The sequence below is a fragment of the Salvelinus fontinalis genome, chromosome 29, assembly GCF_029448725.1.
Source record: "Salvelinus fontinalis isolate EN_2023a chromosome 29, ASM2944872v1, whole genome shotgun sequence".
Taxonomy (NCBI): Eukaryota; Metazoa; Chordata; class Actinopteri; order Salmoniformes; family Salmonidae; genus Salvelinus; species Salvelinus fontinalis.
This window is the reverse complement of record NC_074693.1, coordinates 28,872,271-28,890,103: the sequence shown is the minus strand read 5'-3', so window position 1 is coordinate 28,890,103 and position 17,833 is coordinate 28,872,271. Positions and strand designations below refer to the sequence as shown.

Below are 17,833 nucleotides of genomic sequence, written 5' to 3'. Positions count from 1 at the left end.
AGGCACTGACTCTTGAGATTGGAGTGAGCTGTAATATCCTTCTCAGCAGATGTATGCTCTCTTTGTTGATGTTTCCTCTGGTTATTTTTGTAAAGCCACAAACTGCAGTTAAGAGATTTGATTTTCCGCTTGACTGCAGGTCTCACAGCTGGACGCCCTGAACCTGGACCTCTCTGTTGCAGTGGTTACACCTGGGGCTGTCACCGTTGTAGTGGTTATACTTGGGGCTCTCACAGTTCCAGTGGTTACATCTGGGGCTCTGGCAGTTGCAGTGGTTACGCCTGGGGCTCTCAGCATTGTAGTGGTTATACTTGAGGCTCTCACAGTTGCAGTGGTTACACCTGGGGCTCTCGCAGTTTAACCTGGGGCTCCCGCAGTTGCAGTTGCAATGGTTACACCTGGGGCTCTTGCAGTTGTAGATGTTACACCTGGGTCTCTCACAATTGTAGTGGTTACACCTGGTTACACCATTTAGAGTGCTGAGCGCAGCACTCTAAATGGCATATGAAATGGAAAAAACAAAACACAAAGCTTTCATGGAAGGGGATGCAAAGAGCCTGGCTAGCTAATATTAACCATGGCAGCATCTGATGATGGTAGCTGCTGACCCAGCCTAATTAATGGAAGGCTAAACTTTATGTGGCTAGTACTGTATGTGTAGCTATATATAGCATCATTGTTAATTTGCTCCCCCCCCAAAATGTTTTTTAGCTGTTTGCTTTCCATGCACCCACATGAGTTGATACGCCCGTTAACGTGAGTCATTGGTAACTGCAAATGTAGAGTGTGTTAAAGTGGGCGTTGTGAAATAAGTGGGAGGATCAATATGTGTATGGCAGCCCTTTCAGCTAATTGGTTGCCACTCATGTAAGAAATTGTATTAGATATTGGTAACTTGTTTTAACAACTTCTCAACATTACCTATAAGTTGACACAACATACACACCCCCTCTTTCTCTTGGACATATGCTGGACACATAGGACATATACACGGCACCCACAATTCCCCTCCCCCATGACAATCACACAGACACACCCAACCCATGGTTGGACCTCAGGACAAAGAACTCTCAGGAACCAATGGAACGTGGACACCAGGCCTGATCAGGACTACCCAAGACCCAGATCGACCAATCGGAAGGCCGGACTCGCAGATCTACCTACTTTGCTTGTTGTCTATATAGTACTGAACAATTCTGGAAACTCCCTCTTTTCCGGACGATTCACTAGGAGTCAGACTGAAAGAGCCTTGCTGCAAGATTTTACTAAGATATCTTTACATGTAATTAAACTGCCTTATTATAAAATTATCCACCTCGTCCTATTGTCTCCTCTTGTTCTCCTGTCAACAGTAAACGTTACACTAACAAACTTGGAAGCAGAGGATGGTCAAAACATATTTGTATACGGCCCAATAGAAAATCCATCGGACAGGAGACGAGAGGGAGAAATTTATCCAGAGGAGAGGTGACCTTTTCGAGGGAGAATCGCGATTCAACACACACAGGAAACTGATCAAAGAGCTCGAAACTAAAGAGGTGAGCAGATGCCCGTTTGACCAAAATCTGTATATTGTATTATAGCCAATATCTAAATTCAATGATCAGGAGTACTGTGGTGAGTGAATTGTTGCTAAATTTATGTGGAATTGTTTAGAATTTAAGGCATTGTGTACAGATATCTAAGTATTAATAGGTCAAAGACTTATTCACATAGTCTGGCACTACGCGGTATGCTGATCGAGTAGGTGTACAGTGAAGAATAAGCTTTATAACGATTCACATAGTCGGGCCATATTTGACAGTCGATCAGGTAGGGGTTACCGTGAAGAATCCATAATTAAAAGATGGGATCCAAATAGCCGGGCAGTAGTTAGATTTGGCAAATCAGCTAGGTGTTACCGTGAAGACCCATAAAAAAAAAATAAAAAAAAATATATAACGATTCACACAGTCGGGCCATATCTGGCAGTCGATCAGATAGGGGTACCGTGAAGAATCCATAATTAATCTAATGTGGTTTCAAATAGTCGTGCAGTAGCTATACTTAGCTAGGTGTTACGTGAGAAATCTAATGTGGTTTCAAATAGTCGTGCAGTAGCTATACTTAGCTAGGTGTTACGTGAGAAATCTAATGTGTTTTCAAATAGTCGTGCAGTAGCTATACTTAGCTAGGTGTTACGTGAGAAATCTAATGTGATATTGCATGTGTAAATTGTGTTGTCGCAATGTGGGGGATTGAACGTTCCACGAGACCAATTGCTACTAACTAGCCATATGCTAGTTGAGGCTGTGCTAAAGTGACCGCCGTGTCGATGTGTATATATTGCTGTGAAGCAACTATTTTCTGCTGATGAGTTGACCGGATTTTTCCCTCTCCTGCTGTTGATAAATCCCTAAGGGTGAGAATCAATTTGAAAATTATTATAGAAGCGCGTGAATTACTAGTATATTGTCCCTAAAGGAAATTTCTGAAATGTTTTGGCAAAGTATTTAATTAATCGGAAAAAGTTCAAATTAAATCGGAAAAGTTAATAGAAATAATATCTTTCGAATTATATATCATATAATTGCCATTCCAATTATATCAGGAGCGCCTGAATTACTAGTATATTGTCCCCAAAGGAAACTTCTGAAATATTTTGCCAAAGTATTTAATTAATTAAATTAGCGAAAAGCAATAATGTTGTTTTTTTATTAAAAGTACCTAAAACTGTCATTCCAATTATAACAGGAGCGCGTGAATATATTCGTATATTGTTTCAAAGAGAATATAGCTGATATATTGTTGGAAAACGAAAATAATCCATCGAATACACGGCAATAAAATCCTTTGTCCACACGAGTCGGACACGAGACTGAGGGAAGAGAGGGGAAGAAAAATACATCGCTGGTTTCGATCAGTGACGGGCTAAAGTATACAAAGATAATAATAGACCCAGACATAGCTTAACGACAAAATGACCACGACTATCGTCCCCAAACACAAATTCAACGAATATTTAGATCAGAGAATAAAAGACAGAGCAGGCGGGAAATTACACTACAAACCCGTTAAAAAGATTTGGGAGGAAGTAAGGGATAGGATGGACTCAAACAGGTTTTCTTAGGGCAACTCCTCATTATGGAGAAAGAATTGGAGGAAGCAGTGAAGCAAGGGATAGAATGTGAAGTTGATAAGAATAAGAGTCACTTATAAAAAAAAAAAAAAAAAAGAAGGGACAAAGCAAAGGGAAAAGGCACAGGCTGAGATGAGAATAGGTTTATGGGCAATTGAGGAAATTAGGAAAGCTCTCCCTTACCGGAAACCTGATACGATGGGAGTGGTCACTGGAGCACCAACTGACACCAAAGAGGGCAGGCCCAATAATAATGATGGCCCACCTACCACCACAGCAACCCCATCGGCCCCCACCCATCTATACCCAGAACTGCCACAGGGAGAGAAAAAAGCACCACCTCCCTATTTTCAAAATCCATTCACTCAGCAATCACCTTCCCCCTTCCAGGGCATGTCTGACGAATATGCTCCATGGCCCTGAAGCTGCTCACCACTAACCTACACTCATCATTGACCTGGACTACTGAAGCATCAAAGGCTTTTGCACTCTTGAAAACAGATCTCTAAGTGGCAGTAGCCTTAACAGCACCTGACTAAAAAAAAACAAGTTCCATCTGGATGTTTCTGAAAAGGAGGGATTTACATCATCCATCCTTTTCCAGAACCTAGAGGGGGAGAGAAGAGTGTTGAGGTATCACTCCTCCAAACTGGACTACATTGAAGAAGGACAAACCACATGTTCCAGGTATGTGGCTGCAGTGGCAAAAGCTATTGGAAAAACAGCCCACATGATAATGTGCCATCCATTGGAAATCCACACCCACCATGGGGTTGCAGCATATCTGATGAGCAAAGAATTCACGTTCAGCGCTGAAAGGAAAACGAAAATCCAGAATAAATGCACACAATCACACATCACATTTGTCAACACTGACAAAAACATGGCAGACGCACTCAATGCTGAAGGTCTACCCCACTCCTGTGCAGAAAGAGCTGCACAGGAACTGAAACGGAGACCTGACCTGGGGAATGAACCACTCACCAACACACACAGATATGAGGAAAGACAATGTGACTAATGGAAAAAGGTACCTGTTAGTTATGGTAGACAGGTTCTCTAAATGGGTTGAGGCAATACCAACAGCAGGGGAGGATGCAAAATAGGTCATTAAGTGGCTGCAAACCAAACTCATGTGTGTTGTTTAATGACAAACGCTCCATGTACCAATAGGGTCGGATGTGTAAATGTCAACTGATTAATGTGTATTGTGTAATGACAAACGCTCCATGTACCAATAGGGTCGGATGTGTAAATGTCAACTGATTAATGTGTATTGTGTAATGACAAACGCTCCATGTACCAATAGGGTCGGATGTGTAAATGTCAACTGATTAATGGATGTTGTTTAATGATGGGGTTAGTGTACAGGCCACAATCTCATAAGTCTCGTGGAACGCGCCAATCAAATGTATGTGCAGGTTTGAAGTTGATTTGGGTTGAAGTCCTGCCCCTGGCGTTGCTGGCCATGATAGCCTCTCCAGGTGCAGGCACCCATCTCTCTCCTCATGAGACAATGGCTGGAGGAGTCATGCTTGGTCCACCAAGGAAGGGAGGTCATATGCCCGCCCTTGATGTACAACAAATTGTAATGTTTGATAATTGACGGAACATTCTGCAGCTCTCTCCACACAGATTCATAAGGTCCAACGGGGAAGCAGAAGGGAGATCTGGCACACGGAAGTTAAAATTGGTGACTGGGTGGGGTTAATGTCCACAAGAGAAAGTGGCTAGAACCCAGGTGGAATGGACAGTACGAAGTGAGGGAGGTTACTTCACACTCAGTCCAGGTCAAAGGTAAATCAGGCGCACCTTGGCACCACCTCACACATTGCACTCCAGCCCCAATCCCTTCTAGAACACTGACAGAAGTCAGAGCTGATTTAAACAGCTTAAATTCGATTCCAAATGAAGACATTCCTGACACAGGTGATGCGGTATCAAACTCCGCCTCCCCTGATAAAGGAACCTCGCCCAGTTAGAGGGATATTTCTCCCTCCCTGGGCAAGGCTAGGGATATCTGGCCCCTTATTTGACATTTGGGGTGTCCCTGGGCACTTTCACATGGTTAATAGAATAAACTATAACCGGATCCCCATGGATGTATGTCACGGACACTCTAGTCTAACTAGGTAATAATAGATTAAAAAATTAAAAAAATCAAAAATTTAGAAAACAATAGTTAAAATAAGAAACTAATATGGCTCAAATTGAGAAGGTTGAATGAGAGTGGGTGGAGAGCTATGCAGAGAATGGACAGAAGATGGCAGTATTGTAGCACCCAAATGGTCTCCCAGCCGACTGGTTGAATGCTGGTGACATAATTTTGTTTTTTGGAGTAAACATTAAGGTTAAGGGTTTCCGTGTACCCAGAGATAAGATATCTTAAAAGAATACACTCATATGGGAATAGGAGTTTTACTTTCTGAGTTTTATTTAGGCAAGGGACTTTGAGAAGATAAAGGGTTCTTTTGGTATGTTTAGATATGGAACACGAATGTAGGTGTAACATTTTGACCTGTTTTCTGTTTCCATTGCATTTTCCGGCGACTTGATCACTCGCGGGGAAATGTGGTGAGAATAATGAGATTGTGTCATTTGGGATACTAGTTTTGAGGTAAATTGATTATAATAGAGTTTATAACTCTTGACCATAAGGTAAGCATTTGTATTGGCCATTAGAAGATAGAGATAGGTTAATTAAGGTTATGTTAGGACTTTAAAGATTGACACTATAAGACCTGTTGTTATTTTTAAATCCATGCAGATAAAGTCAAAACAGTGAAACACTTAGTTAATATTGTAAAGGAACACATAGAAAAAGGCAGACAGATGGGTCTACCCCGCACTGTTCAGACCTTGAAGGTTTGAGAGCAGAGTGGGGAGGGTGGACCAGGAAATGAGCAAGGTAGGCTGTGAAATAAGATAGGAGAAAGGGGTTAACATATATAAGCAGCACAGATACATTTCAAAGTAGATAAGTCACTTGACAGAGAATTGGAAAAGAATAGATATGATGTACGCCGAAGGGAGAATTGGATATGCGGGGAATAAAAGGGACGTTCCTAGAATATGATGTACTAAGTTATTATTTAGAGTAGGTAAGGTTGATACCTGGCCAGAGCCAGGTATCAAACGAAGGAGGGTACATTGTGGACTAGGAAAGGATGGGGCCTATTGGATAATAAACTTATTTAAAATTAAACATTTATAGCTAAAAAATTAGGCATAGAAGTTAAATATATAATCAGAAAGAACAAATGAGGAACTGTTTGCTAACCAGACCTGTATGTCCAAGAGTTTATACATTGCAGGTGAATTAAGGGAGAAGGTGAATCACTCGACCTGGGGGCATATCGGACTTGGAGGGTGAGACACACTGACACTGCCGAATGATCACAGAGTTAAGGAGAAGAACTGTTGCTAATAAAGCTCAGGGGTCAACTCCTTAATGAAGAATTCCCTGACCCCGACCTTTCCTCACTGTGTTCGTTCATAGAAGTGAAAGTGTTGCTTGATCTCTGGCTGATGATGTGTTCTCTGGGAGAGGGTGGGGTTTTACAGGACTGCTTGTAGTCCTGAGCTGTCTGATCAGGATACGATGGGGATGATACCATCGCAGTACTGCCGGAACCACCACCAGTTCCAACGGACCAGGGTTCAGCCGGCCTCCTCCACCACTTCAAGACCAAGTCCCACGCCATCACCTAAGCTCTCCAATCTGGTACAGATAATAAATATAAAAGACATCTCAGATAGTGAACATTTGGGGACTGAAACTGAGTATGAGGAAAGGGAGAATATGTGGTTGACCTACAAAACACTTAATAGAAAGGACTGTGTCGTATGTGGACATGCCAGACCTATTCTGGCTGCTCACCCATTTGTCCTAAGTAATGGGGAAGGTTGGATGTGCATATTGGAAAAGTTCGAGCCAAATTCAACCCTGTGTAAAACTCTGAGTCTTGTGTTCCCAGTGGTCCCTCCCCAGAAGGTACCGTGGGGAGTTAAGGCATATGGGGGATATAACAGCTGTATCCCTGGCACAGGTAGCGGTATGGACTATGGAGGGCTCCCTGCTACTACCTGCATCACTAATACCACTAGGAACTAGAGGTGTTGCTGATGTATGGTGGATGTGTGGACCTGCCAGGCGGTTAACCCCATTTTTGAAAGGAAATTGTCGTTGCTCATGTGGTTTGGCCAGTCTGATACCACCGTTGCCTATTATTATAGCTAATCAACTTCTGGGAGCTACACAGGACACAGAGGCTTGGGACCAACCCAGGAGACGGCAGAAACGTGACGCTCCTTGGTCCGAGGGTACAGATAACATGCACACCAACCTGTTGGGGGTCCGAATAGGGGTCCCCCACGAATTCCAGACATTAACCAGGAATGATGGCCTGTGGCATCTGATGCCCATCATTGGCCCAGCTATTGTTGATGTTAAAACAAAAGGTCTGGATCAATTATAAACACACCCACACAGGACTTACAGGGATGGCTGAACAATTGGATGCTGCCTCACAAACCAGTAGACACAATAGACTAACACTGGACATAAGTCTGGCCAACAAGGGAGGTGTAACAGTGTTGCACGTTTGTTCCTAACAATACTAGTCCGGATGGGAGCATTTCAAAAGCTCTGAGTGGGTTGGCAAGGTTAACAGTGGAGATGAAGGGTCTTGCAGGTGTGGAGGAGAGTGGACTGTTCCCCTGGCTGGGTGGTTGTTTTGGTAAGTACACTGCAATGATGATTACTGGATTTCTGACACTAGTTGTGGTTTTTCATTTCTGTGTTGCCTGTATCATACCTTGTTTGAAGAAGTTTGTTACAGATGTGTAAGGAGCCTCTAGTATGATGCCGTTGCTTGATGCTCCAGTTGGAGAGGCTGATACGAAAACGAGCTTCCGCAGGAGAGTGGGCTGACAGAGGAGGACCCTTGGTTTGCTGTAGTTGATGTTGAATGAATAAAAAGTGATGTTTGTCCTCCCTGTTGTGAAGGTTTGAAGTTCCCGGGTGGCGACGAGCCCACCTGGTACAGGTTGCATAGAGGGATGGACCTGAGGGTTTAACATATTCTCGTTTTTTGGTTTACTAATGTGTGGTTGGCCACTCCAGGGGTAGTTATTGGAGTGGTCTCCTTTTTGGTCCTTGCTCATTTACGACTCAACTTACATTGATGCTATTGGTCTCCCTAGGGGGTGCCAGATGAATATAAACTGGCGGACCAAGTGACAGCTGGGTTTGAATCATCATTTTGTTGGTGGTGTACAGTTAATAAAAATGTGGACAGAATTAACTACATTCATTTTAATGTCCAGAAACTGGGCAATTGGACTCAACAAGGCTTCGAGGCGGTCCATGGACAATTGGCAGCTACGTCCTTGATGGCATTTCAAAATAGAATCGCGGTTGATATGTTATTGGCTGAACGGGGGGGGGGGGTCTGTGCAATGTTTGGTGCACAGTGTTGTACCTTCATTCCCAATAACACAGCTACGGATAGGAGTCTGACTGTAGCATTGGAGGGACTTCGTACCCTTAATGGTAAGATGAAACAGCATTCTGGAGTGGACACTACTATGTGGGACTCATGGATGGATGCCTTTGGTAAATATAAGACGCTGGTTTCCTCTATCCTAGTATCAATTTCTGTTTTTGCGGCCATTCTTGTAATAACTGCAGCCATAGACCCTAATCAGGAAAGGGCCCAAATGTTCCCATTGCTTGAGGATGGGGAGGCTGGACCTGTCTATCTATTTGAGGACTAAGATACTATTATGTCACGTCTCTTGTGAGACGTGAAGAGAGGGAATCAAAAATTTGTCTTCTGACAAATTTTATCCCTTAGCTTTGTCTTTTTATACTTTTATGTCACGTCTCTTGTGAGACGTGAAGAGAGGGAATCAAAAATTTGTCTTCTGACAAATTTTATCCCTTAGCTTTGTCTTTCCATACTTTTATGTCACGTCTCTTGTGAGACGTGAAGAGAGGGAATCAAAAATTTGTCTTCTGACAAATTTTATCCCTTAGCTTTGTCTTTCCATACTTTTATGTCACGTCTCTTGTGAGACGTGAAGAGAGGGAATTAAAAATTTGTCTTCTGACAAATTTTATCCTTTAGTTTTGTCTTTTATATACTTTTATGTCACGTCTCTTGTGAGACGTGAAGAGGGGGATTTGTAAGAAATTGTATTAGATATTGGTAACTTGTTTTAACAACTTCTCAACATTACCTATAAGTTGACACAACATACACACCCCCTCTTTCTCTTGGACATATGCTGGACACATAGGACATATACACGGCACCCACAATTCCCCTCCCCCATGACAATCACACAGACACACCCAACCCATGGTTGGACCTCAGGACAAAGAACTCTCAGGAACCAATGGAACGTGGACACCAGGCCTGATCAGGACTACCCAAGACCCAGATCGACCAATCGGAAGGCCGGACTCGCAGATCTACCTACTTTGCTTGTTGTCTATATAGTACTGAACAATTCTGGAAACTCCCTCTTTTCCGGACGATTCACTAGGAGTCAGACTGAAAGAGCCTTGCTGCAAGATTTTACTAAGATATCTTTACATGTAATTAAACTGCCTTATTATAAAATTATCCACCTCGTCCTATTGTCTCCTCTTGTTCTCCTGTCAACAGTAAACGTTACACTAACACTCAAGACCTTTTCGCTGTTTCTTTGTAGCTTTTTAGCTAAGCCTAACCCTTTTCCTAACCTTAACCTGCTGCTAGTGTTAGGATTTATGTTTATGCACTATAGCCTGCTACCATATTGTATGAAGATGAATATTGTTTTGTTACACACACACAAACAATACGGATGTATGTGTGTAAAGACTGACCAACATTGAGTGACAGGCCATAAAAGCTGTGGTCAATCTGGAGAGGGGAGGGGTGCATATCTCTAGGCCAACCAGGGAGGTTAGAGCACTGATCAATACCAAATAAGGGACTGTTTGAGTGTAGAATCGGGGGAGACACAAGACGGATCTAATCTACCCAGCAACCAGATGTGGACAGAGGAGAGCACTAAGGGACTTAGACAAGTCCGAGTGCCAGCAAAGGCGGAGCAAAGTTTAAACCGCGCTCAGCCTCTACTATGATAGGCCAACGGACGAGTTGGAACTAAAGCTGTCATAGTATAAGAACTGCTGTTTGAGTACATTCCACAGTTCCCTGTTTTTACCCTGCGCGGTGATACAGCGAACCCGTATATACGAAAATTGCATTTGCCATTTATTGTTTGCGTTAATGAAACATAATTAAAGAAAGTTAGCAGACCTTGCTTTTTATTTATCTGATACCGGATTTGTTACACGCAGCCCTCACACTAGGTTAGTTCTCCTAACTTTCCACTTTAATTCTCCTAACCTGCCACGTTACTTATTCTGACCTGCCACGTTGCTTTTGATAAGCAAACATTGACCGTTAGAGGAGTGATTTTCTTTTCCTCCTCAAGGTACTAGCTAGCTGGCCAGTTGGTCCTGCGACCAAGTCAACGGCTGTCACTAGTTAGCACAGCCACAAAGTCGTAAAAATTCATGTAATCTAATATGTTGTTCTTAATTTAAGATTACGGTTAAAAATCTGATTTTAGAAGATAAATTGTAGAAATAGGCGGGATTTAACCATAATTATGACTTTGTTACTGTAGGAACTAGTGACGACACAAGTGGTCAACGGTCAGGTTGACCACCATAACATCAAGTATCGAGAGCAGCACTCAGCAGGCCGCAGGTGAGTCACGCAAGCAAGTGCAAGAATTTTATGTCCAATTCGAGTCGGCAATGGGTATTTGAGCTCTTACTATGCGTAAATACATTGTCAATTAGCTAGTTACTTTACTACAATGTTGGGGAATTAGTTCGAGAGTCAACACTAAAAAGTTGTCTAACGCTAATATTAATTTAGCTATCTAGCTAAGCAAAGGTTTTAGTAGGCCAAGCTACCTCAACATATTCCTCTCTTCCTACTGTAACGTTATATATTTTTTTATTAGATGGCTAGCTGACTTTACTTAAACCAAAAGATTGATTACTGGGTTAATTTTATCATTGGGTGTAGCCTATTTTATTGGCTACCACCCCATAAAGTCATCTTCTAAATCATTCTTGCAGAGATGGACAGCACACAGGACGGACCGGATATTGTCACCAAACCCATCATAATTCTGGGCACTGCTACCAGAGACAGAAGGTTTCTGCACTGGGTAGGCCAAGTGCTGAAGCTGAAGTGGCTGAAGAACAAGAGCCAAGAAGTGTGCTACCAAGTAGAAATTCGTATGGTTCATTAAGAAGTTATTCTGACCTTTGACCAATAACATGACTGATGTTCACCCACCATCTATTTCTCAGGAGGTCAAAGTGATGATCGGGGAGCTGCTGCCCTCTTTCGCCTGTGGATGTGTGGAGAACAATGACTTCCTCTCCCTGCAGGAGATCCTGGAGAGGGTGAGGATTTCTTCGCCACACATACACTTTACACATTGTCTGAGAAACTCCTCACGCTCTACCCCTTCCTCTCGCAGATGGATGTGAACTGTGGGGACTACGACGGCACCACCCCCCTCCACAAGGCCTGTGAGAAGGGCAGGCTGGATATGGTCAAGTACCTGATGGGTAAAGGAGCCAGCACCCAGCTCAAAGACCGCTTTGGATACACACCGCTTCACCTGGCCATCAAGAATAGGTGCAGTGTGAATAATTTGAGGATTTATTTTTGTGATATGAATACCAGCTGACTGACAAATAAGCGTACAATGGTGTCTGTCTGAAATCATTTGAAAGAGATGTTCCTGGAATGACTGAAAGGAATCCATTAATTTTTCCTTCCAGGCACTTTGACATCATTCGCATCCTGCATCTGAAGGGAGCCCCTCTGTCTTTGGAGCTTGTGAGGATCGGGCTGGAGCTGATCAAGTGAGTCTACATCTTACCTAGCTAGACGTTTGGTCACAGCATATACATCTTGCTTATCTGTCAGCGTCTATAAGCAAACGAGTGTGTTGTGCTAATCCTTAAAGATGCACTATGCAGAAATCACTGTCAATTCCTGGTAGCAAAAAATTGTTCACCTAATTTCAGTTTGACAAAGCAAGTACAGCGTAGAGAATCGTACCATCTAAACTGCCTGTAAATATATTTTCCATGTGCAAAAATATTGTATTTCCAGCTGTTGTACAAAAGTAAAAGATGCAAAAACAAAAGTATAGAAATAGCACAGAACAGATCTTAGACTTGCTGACAATGAGATCTATAATTAGTTTCTTAATTGTCAGGTAGTTACATATTGCAGCTTGAAGATTGATTGGAAATGTTCACACTATCTAGTTTATTTTAAATTGTAGATTGTGGGTACTTATCCATTTTGTTTTGACCAGGGTTGTCCAGAACAAGGACTACCAGCTGTTGCAAGCCTGGTACCTGTCTGGCGTGAACCTGGACCAGAGTGACTATAACGGCCGTACAGCACTGCACATTGCAGTCAGGCTGAGGGAGAGGACCATGGTGTCCAGGCTGCTGGAGTACGGAGCCACCCCTCTGGTACTGCCTAATCTGTAAATATGACAAGGTGTGGCTGTTTATTACCAGTGACATGATGGCTGCAGTCCTGGGGCAGCACAATGACCTCCAGTTAGCACTCAAATTGTTAAGACCAATGTTCGCAATCCTTAGTTTAACTCCCCTAAACCCCATTTGCACACTTCAGGAACGTGACATCTGGGGTTGGACTGCGGTGGATGAGGCCCAGCACAACAACCTGCCCAGCATCCTGAAGCTGTTCCACTCCTTCACTTAGCAGGTCCCCAAACAGGCCTACCTGCTGCACCTGGCCAACAGGATGATCTGACCACTTCCAGTGAACACCCCCCTCAGGAAAGTCATCCTTTTTAATCCAGCCAATAACCCTAGACAGAGGTCATTCAGTGTACATTGTTTAAGTCATACTTTCGGCAAAAGGTGTTATCGTACAATGCTTTGCCTATTGATAAAGGATTATACTAACAATCCCCTTAAGTGTTTTGTACCCAACAGCATGACACTTTTACAAAGGCTTTGTTATACACCATTTATTTATTTTTCTCCAGAGAATAACTTGTACAACTGGATCTGTCATTAGGGAATGTCATCATAGAAGGGAGGGACCAGTAAAACAAGACAACCCAGCTGAATAATTAACTGCTTTGTGTGCAGGTGACAAATTTCTCAAGGTTGTGTTGTGCTCCTTGCGCCTGCCGTGTTCTCTAGTTAGTAGACATAGTTGGCTGTGTGCAGGGACTGCATGGAAGCCTGGTCATCGCTGCTGACCGCTGTGTACTTTCCCTTGGAGGCCAAACCGTTGCTCTGAAATTGAAATTTGTGATTTAGTGAAAGTGGTTCCAGAATGAAGCTTTGAGAGAAAGGAGACATTTGAAACTAATTAATTTTAAGTAAAGAGGCCACCATACAATAGCTTCTCAATGATATCCCTGTAGCCAGCACCTGTAAGTAAGTTGTCCACTCTACCCTAGAATAACCCCACCATCTTACCTTGGCTCTGGAGGTGAAAGCGTCCTGCGCTGACTGCTTGTTAGCGGCCTTGCCTTTCCAGGCGGCGAGGGCGGAGGCCTGGAGCGCACGGCCGTAGGAGAAGGAGAGCTTCCAAGGCCGGTGGAGGGACGTCTGGTTCATGGCGTTGAGGTTTTGGGTGGCCTCCTCTTCACTCTGACCTCCAGACAGGAAGGTGATGCCTGAGAGGGAGGGGGGTTTAAGTAATTTGGTGGCGAGTTCATTTTAGCGTCACCTGATCCTAACTAAATATACAAGTTTTACTCCTTCAAATCCACCTAACCCGGGCTCACCGGGCACGGCGGCAGGAACGGTGCGCCTCAGGGCAGTGACGGTGGCCATGCCAACCTCCTGGGGGGTGAACTTCTTGGGGCAGGAGTGTCCAGCAGTGACCATGTTAGGCTTCAACAGGGTGCCCTCCAGGTAGACGTGGTGGTCGTTCAGAGCCTTGTACGTGGCTGCCAGGACCTGGTGAGAAGGATGGTTTAGAGGCGTTTAGTTCAGCCATGTCAATTGGAGCGTGACTAAGATTTGGGGTGGTAAGTTTGTAATTTCGTGCTGTTAAAACAAGTCCAGCACTGGCTTTGTGGGAGGGAGAGAAAATGACAACTGAGAAATGTGATTCAAATAACAGTTGGTGTTAACTGAAGGCCAACAGATTTGAGAGTACAACAAGGTTATGAGCTCACCTTCTCAGTGACATACTGAGTGCGCAGCAGGTCATGGTCTCCGTCAGGCAAAATCTCTGGCTCCACGATGGGCACCAGGCCGTTCTGACGAGAGAAAGGGAATTAACATCACGTGTACACACTTATGGAGACAAACCTTACCATTAAGGAATTTCAGATAATTTGTTAGTTTTTGTGAAGTCAGGTAGAGCAGTAGTACTGTACATCTGACAGTTTCCCTCTGGGACATTAAAGTTCATCCTATCCTAGGGTACAGGGCCTATAGTTTTAGAAGGGAGAAGTTCATGGCATGCACACACCTGTTGGCAGATACTGGCGTATCTGGCGAGGACATTGGCATTCTCTGCGATGGCGAGGGCCGAGGGGCAGGCGTCGGAGATCTTGAGCACACACCTCCATTTGGCGAAGTCGCAACCGTCCTTCTTGTACTGAGCACAACGCTCCGAGAGTCCATCAAGACCTGATGAGAGAAGGATAATATTATACTGAACAAAAAATATAAAAAACACAATATGCAACAATTTCCAAGATTTACAGTTCATAAGGAAATCAGTCAATTGAAAAATTAATTAGGCCCTAATCTATGGATTCCACCTGTTTGGGAATACAGACATGCACCTGTTGATTACAGATGCCATAAAAAAAAAAAAAATCTGGGGCGTGGATCAGAAAACCAGTCAGTATCTGGTGTGACAACGATTTGCCTCATGCAGCGGGACACATCTCCGTCGCAGAGTTGAACAGGCTGTTGATTTTGGCCTGTGAAATGTCACACCTCTTCAATGGCTGTGCGAGGTTGCTGGATATTCGCGGGAACTGGAATACACGTCTTATATGCCGATCCAGAGCATCCCAAACATGCTCAATGGGTGACATGTCTGAGTATGCAGGCCATGGAAATACTGGGACATTTTCAGCTTCCAGAAATGATGTACAGATCCTTGCGACATGGGGCTGAGCATTACCATGCTGAGACATGAGGTGATGGCGGCAGATAAAATGTCACAATGGGCCTCAGGATCTCATCCCGGTGCATTCGTTTTGCTATCAATATAATTGAATCGTGTTAGTTGTCTGTAGCTTATGCCTGCCCATACCCCACTATTGGGTACACTGTTCATAACGTTGACATCAGCAAACCGCTCGCCCACACACATGGGTTGCAGTTGAGGCCGGTTGGACTTAATGCCAAATTCTCTAAAATTATGTTGGATGTACCGGTACCTTTATGGTAGAGAAATTATCATTCAATTTTCTGGCAACAGCTCTGGTGGACATTCCTGGAGTCAGCATGCCAATTGCACACTCCCTTAACTTGAGGCATCTGTGGCATTGTGTTGTGAAAACTGCACATTTTAGAGTGGCCTTTTAATTTAACAAGGTGCACCTGTGTAATGAGCATGCCTTTTAATCAGCTTCTTGATATGCCACACCTGTCAGGTGGATGGATTATCTTGGCAAATGAGAAATGCTCACTAACAGTGAAGTAAATGCATTTTACTGTTGACAGTTTGCAATCCATCATGTCAAACTGATTAAATGTGGTCTTGGGAGTTTTCAGAAACTGGTTTCAAAGTGTGTCAGATTTGACACAGGGCTTTGTTACTTAGAGTTGCAACAGAAATTAAGAGTGTAATCTTACCCTGTGTGGTAGTCTCTCCATCTGTTCCATTCAGACCAGCTGTGCCTTTGTCCACCTAGAAAACAAATGTTCAAACTATAACCCCTTTCCCAGTAGTGTGTAATCCTTAGTGTCATTATATGACATCCAATCTTTGTAAGTGAAGCCAGTATAGCAGATACTCCAGTAATTACTTGTTGGATGGGCTTGTGTTCATAATTGTCTTCACTCAACCAGTCTTATCAGTACACTATGGGAAGAGAGTCATTCATTACAACTGCAGCATAGCCTCAGGTCCTGTCTGAGTACTCTTGAAAATACATACTTCCTCCCTGTCCTGTTTTCACCAACCAAACTGTCACAGATCAAGGATGGCATTCAAAAAGGGACCGGACGTTGCTGTCTTCTCACCTTAATGCCGACCACAATGCCCTTGTCCTTGATGACCTGGGGGAAGGGGACGCCCTTGTCCGACATCTGGTACAGCGTCTCGTGGAAGAAGATGATTCCGCCAATGCAGCTGGGGTCAACTGCAGAGAACAGGAGGTCACGGAAAGTCCGACGGTTCTCCTCATTGTTCTCCACGTTTATCTTCTGCAGGCGCTTACCCATTGTGCCTAGTCAGAGAAATTATGGGGAAGGATGTAAGAATGACAGATACCTATAACTTCTTTCTCTAACACTCCCTTCAGATGGCCAACACTACTACTTGCTGAGAAAATACAACAGCAGTTCCCCACCTCCCCCCACTTATCCATGCCCAGCTTTGCCTCCTCACCTGTGGACTCGTCTGCTGCTAGGATGCCCTTCCCTGGAGCCACAATCCTCTGGGCAATGTCAGAGAGCTCCTTCTTCTGCTCTGGAGAAAGGGATGGGAACTGGGTAGTCATCCTGTGGAGAAGATTAAAGAGAACAGAATTCAATAAATTCAGTCCATTAACCTAAATCCAGTTATGTACGCTAGTTAGTTCTGGTGGTTGTTAACGTGTTGCATATTCTCAGACACTAACAGTACATCTACCACCAGGACCCTTCACCCTCCCCAACTCTGTCAATATTTGGCTTGTCTGCAGTTTGAACTTTAGTCTGAATGCTAATAAGTTACCGTCCCCCTACCTAGGACAAATAGGTTCACAGTTCACTATAGAAGTCAGTCAAATCATTCACACCATAAAGATGGCAAAAAGCCATCAAATTTGATCAGATTCAGGAGGACTCAAAGTAAATATTTTTTTAGAAATTATACAATTGTGTGTCGCGTTTCACGCCACATGAACGCCATGCATGCGCTCTCGAGTTACAGAAACTGTTTTCGATTAAACAAGTTAACATACCAACCTTGAAGAAAAAAAAAAGATCTGCAAATACGTGTACATTTGCCATAAAATATTTTGTTTACAACGCATAAAAATTTGACTAGAAGTGAAGAGCATAGGTTGTAGAGATCCGCATACCGCATGGAGCCTCAAACATTGCAAACATCCAAGATATTCTTGCAACATCGGGTTGAAACATTGTAACCTTAATTCCATTGCAACATTTAAGAGCCTCTGTTTTAAGCGTTGTAGCCCAGAAACAGAAACGCTTTTTGCCATTTATGAGCCTTTTCATAGATAAGCTAATCTGAAAATGATGCAAGTATGAAGCTGAAAGTAAAACTTACTTAAATATGACAACGTTAACACCAATTGCAGAAAACGAATTAACAAATTGCCTCTCCTGCCTCCCAGTAATTCGGAAAAATTGAGAAGAATAACGATTTTTTGAAACAAAGTGCTATTTATCGGACGGGTGGCGAACGGTGAGTGATGTGGCACGGGCGT

General features: G+C 43.5%; 2 protein-coding genes across 5 annotated transcripts; one reads left to right on the top strand and one right to left on the bottom strand.

Annotated features, from left to right (window-relative positions):
• Positions 1 to 884: 884 nt before the first annotated feature.
• si:dkey-74k8.4 (L-asparaginase) lies at positions 885 to 13,160 on the top strand. Of its 4 annotated transcripts, none has more exons than XM_055888980.1 (8): positions 885 to 10,487; positions 10,815 to 10,890; positions 11,271 to 11,410; positions 11,508 to 11,603; positions 11,681 to 11,841; positions 11,988 to 12,071; positions 12,533 to 12,695; positions 12,862 to 13,160. In XM_055888980.1, the coding sequence occupies exons 3-8, from the start codon at positions 11,273 to 11,275 to the stop codon at positions 12,949 to 12,951; spliced, it is 732 nt and encodes a 243-aa protein (XP_055744955.1). In that variant the 5' UTR covers positions 885 to 10,487; positions 10,815 to 10,890; positions 11,271 to 11,272; the 3' UTR covers positions 12,952 to 13,160. The 4 variants fall into 4 exon arrangements, with proteins under 4 accessions (XP_055744955.1, XP_055744953.1, XP_055744954.1 ...); XM_055888978.1 differs by having other exon boundaries at positions 10,808 to 10,890; XM_055888982.1 differs by having other exon boundaries at positions 886 to 10,487; positions 10,808 to 10,890; positions 11,271 to 11,362.
• A 47-nt stretch (positions 13,161 to 13,207) lies between these two features.
• Positions 13,208 to 17,776, bottom strand: LOC129827790 (fructose-bisphosphate aldolase B-like). The gene is made up of 9 exons (XM_055888974.1): positions 17,674 to 17,776; positions 16,789 to 16,901; positions 16,422 to 16,627; positions 16,032 to 16,086; positions 14,689 to 14,849; positions 14,390 to 14,473; positions 13,994 to 14,168; positions 13,683 to 13,882; positions 13,208 to 13,496 (listed from the first exon to the last, which is right to left on the bottom strand). The coding sequence occupies exons 2-9, from the start codon at positions 16,898 to 16,900 to the stop codon at positions 13,401 to 13,403; spliced, it is 1,089 nt and encodes a 362-aa protein (XP_055744949.1). The 5' UTR covers position 16,901; positions 17,674 to 17,776; the 3' UTR covers positions 13,208 to 13,400.
• Positions 17,777 to 17,833: the final 57 nt, after the last annotated feature.

What these genes read in the sequence shown, in the direction of transcription:
- si:dkey-74k8.4 (XM_055888980.1), top strand. Translation starts at nt 11,273, where the DNA reads ATGGACAGCACACAGGACGGACCGGATATTGTCACCAAACCCATCATA. An exon ending in TGAAGAACAAGAGCCAAGAA is followed by an intron (nt 11,411 to 11,507) that starts GTGTGCTACCAA and finishes TCTATTTCTCAG; the next exon opens with GAGGTCAAAGTGATGATCGG. An exon ending in AGTACGGAGCCACCCCTCTG is followed by an intron (nt 12,696 to 12,861) that starts GTACTGCCTAAT and finishes TGCACACTTCAG; the next exon opens with GAACGTGACATCTGGGGTTG.
- LOC129827790 (XM_055888974.1), bottom strand. Translation starts at nt 16,900, where the DNA reads ATGACTACCCAGTTCCCATCCCTTTCTCCAGAGCAGAAGAAGGAGCTC. An exon ending in GCATTGTGGTCGGCATTAAG is followed by an intron (nt 16,087 to 16,421) that starts GTGAGAAGACAG and finishes TTTGTTTTCTAG; the next exon opens with GTGGACAAAGGCACAGCTGG. An exon ending in CGTTCCTGCCGCCGTGCCCG is followed by an intron (nt 13,883 to 13,993) that starts GTGAGCCCGGGT and finishes CCTCCCTCTCAG; the next exon opens with GCATCACCTTCCTGTCTGGA.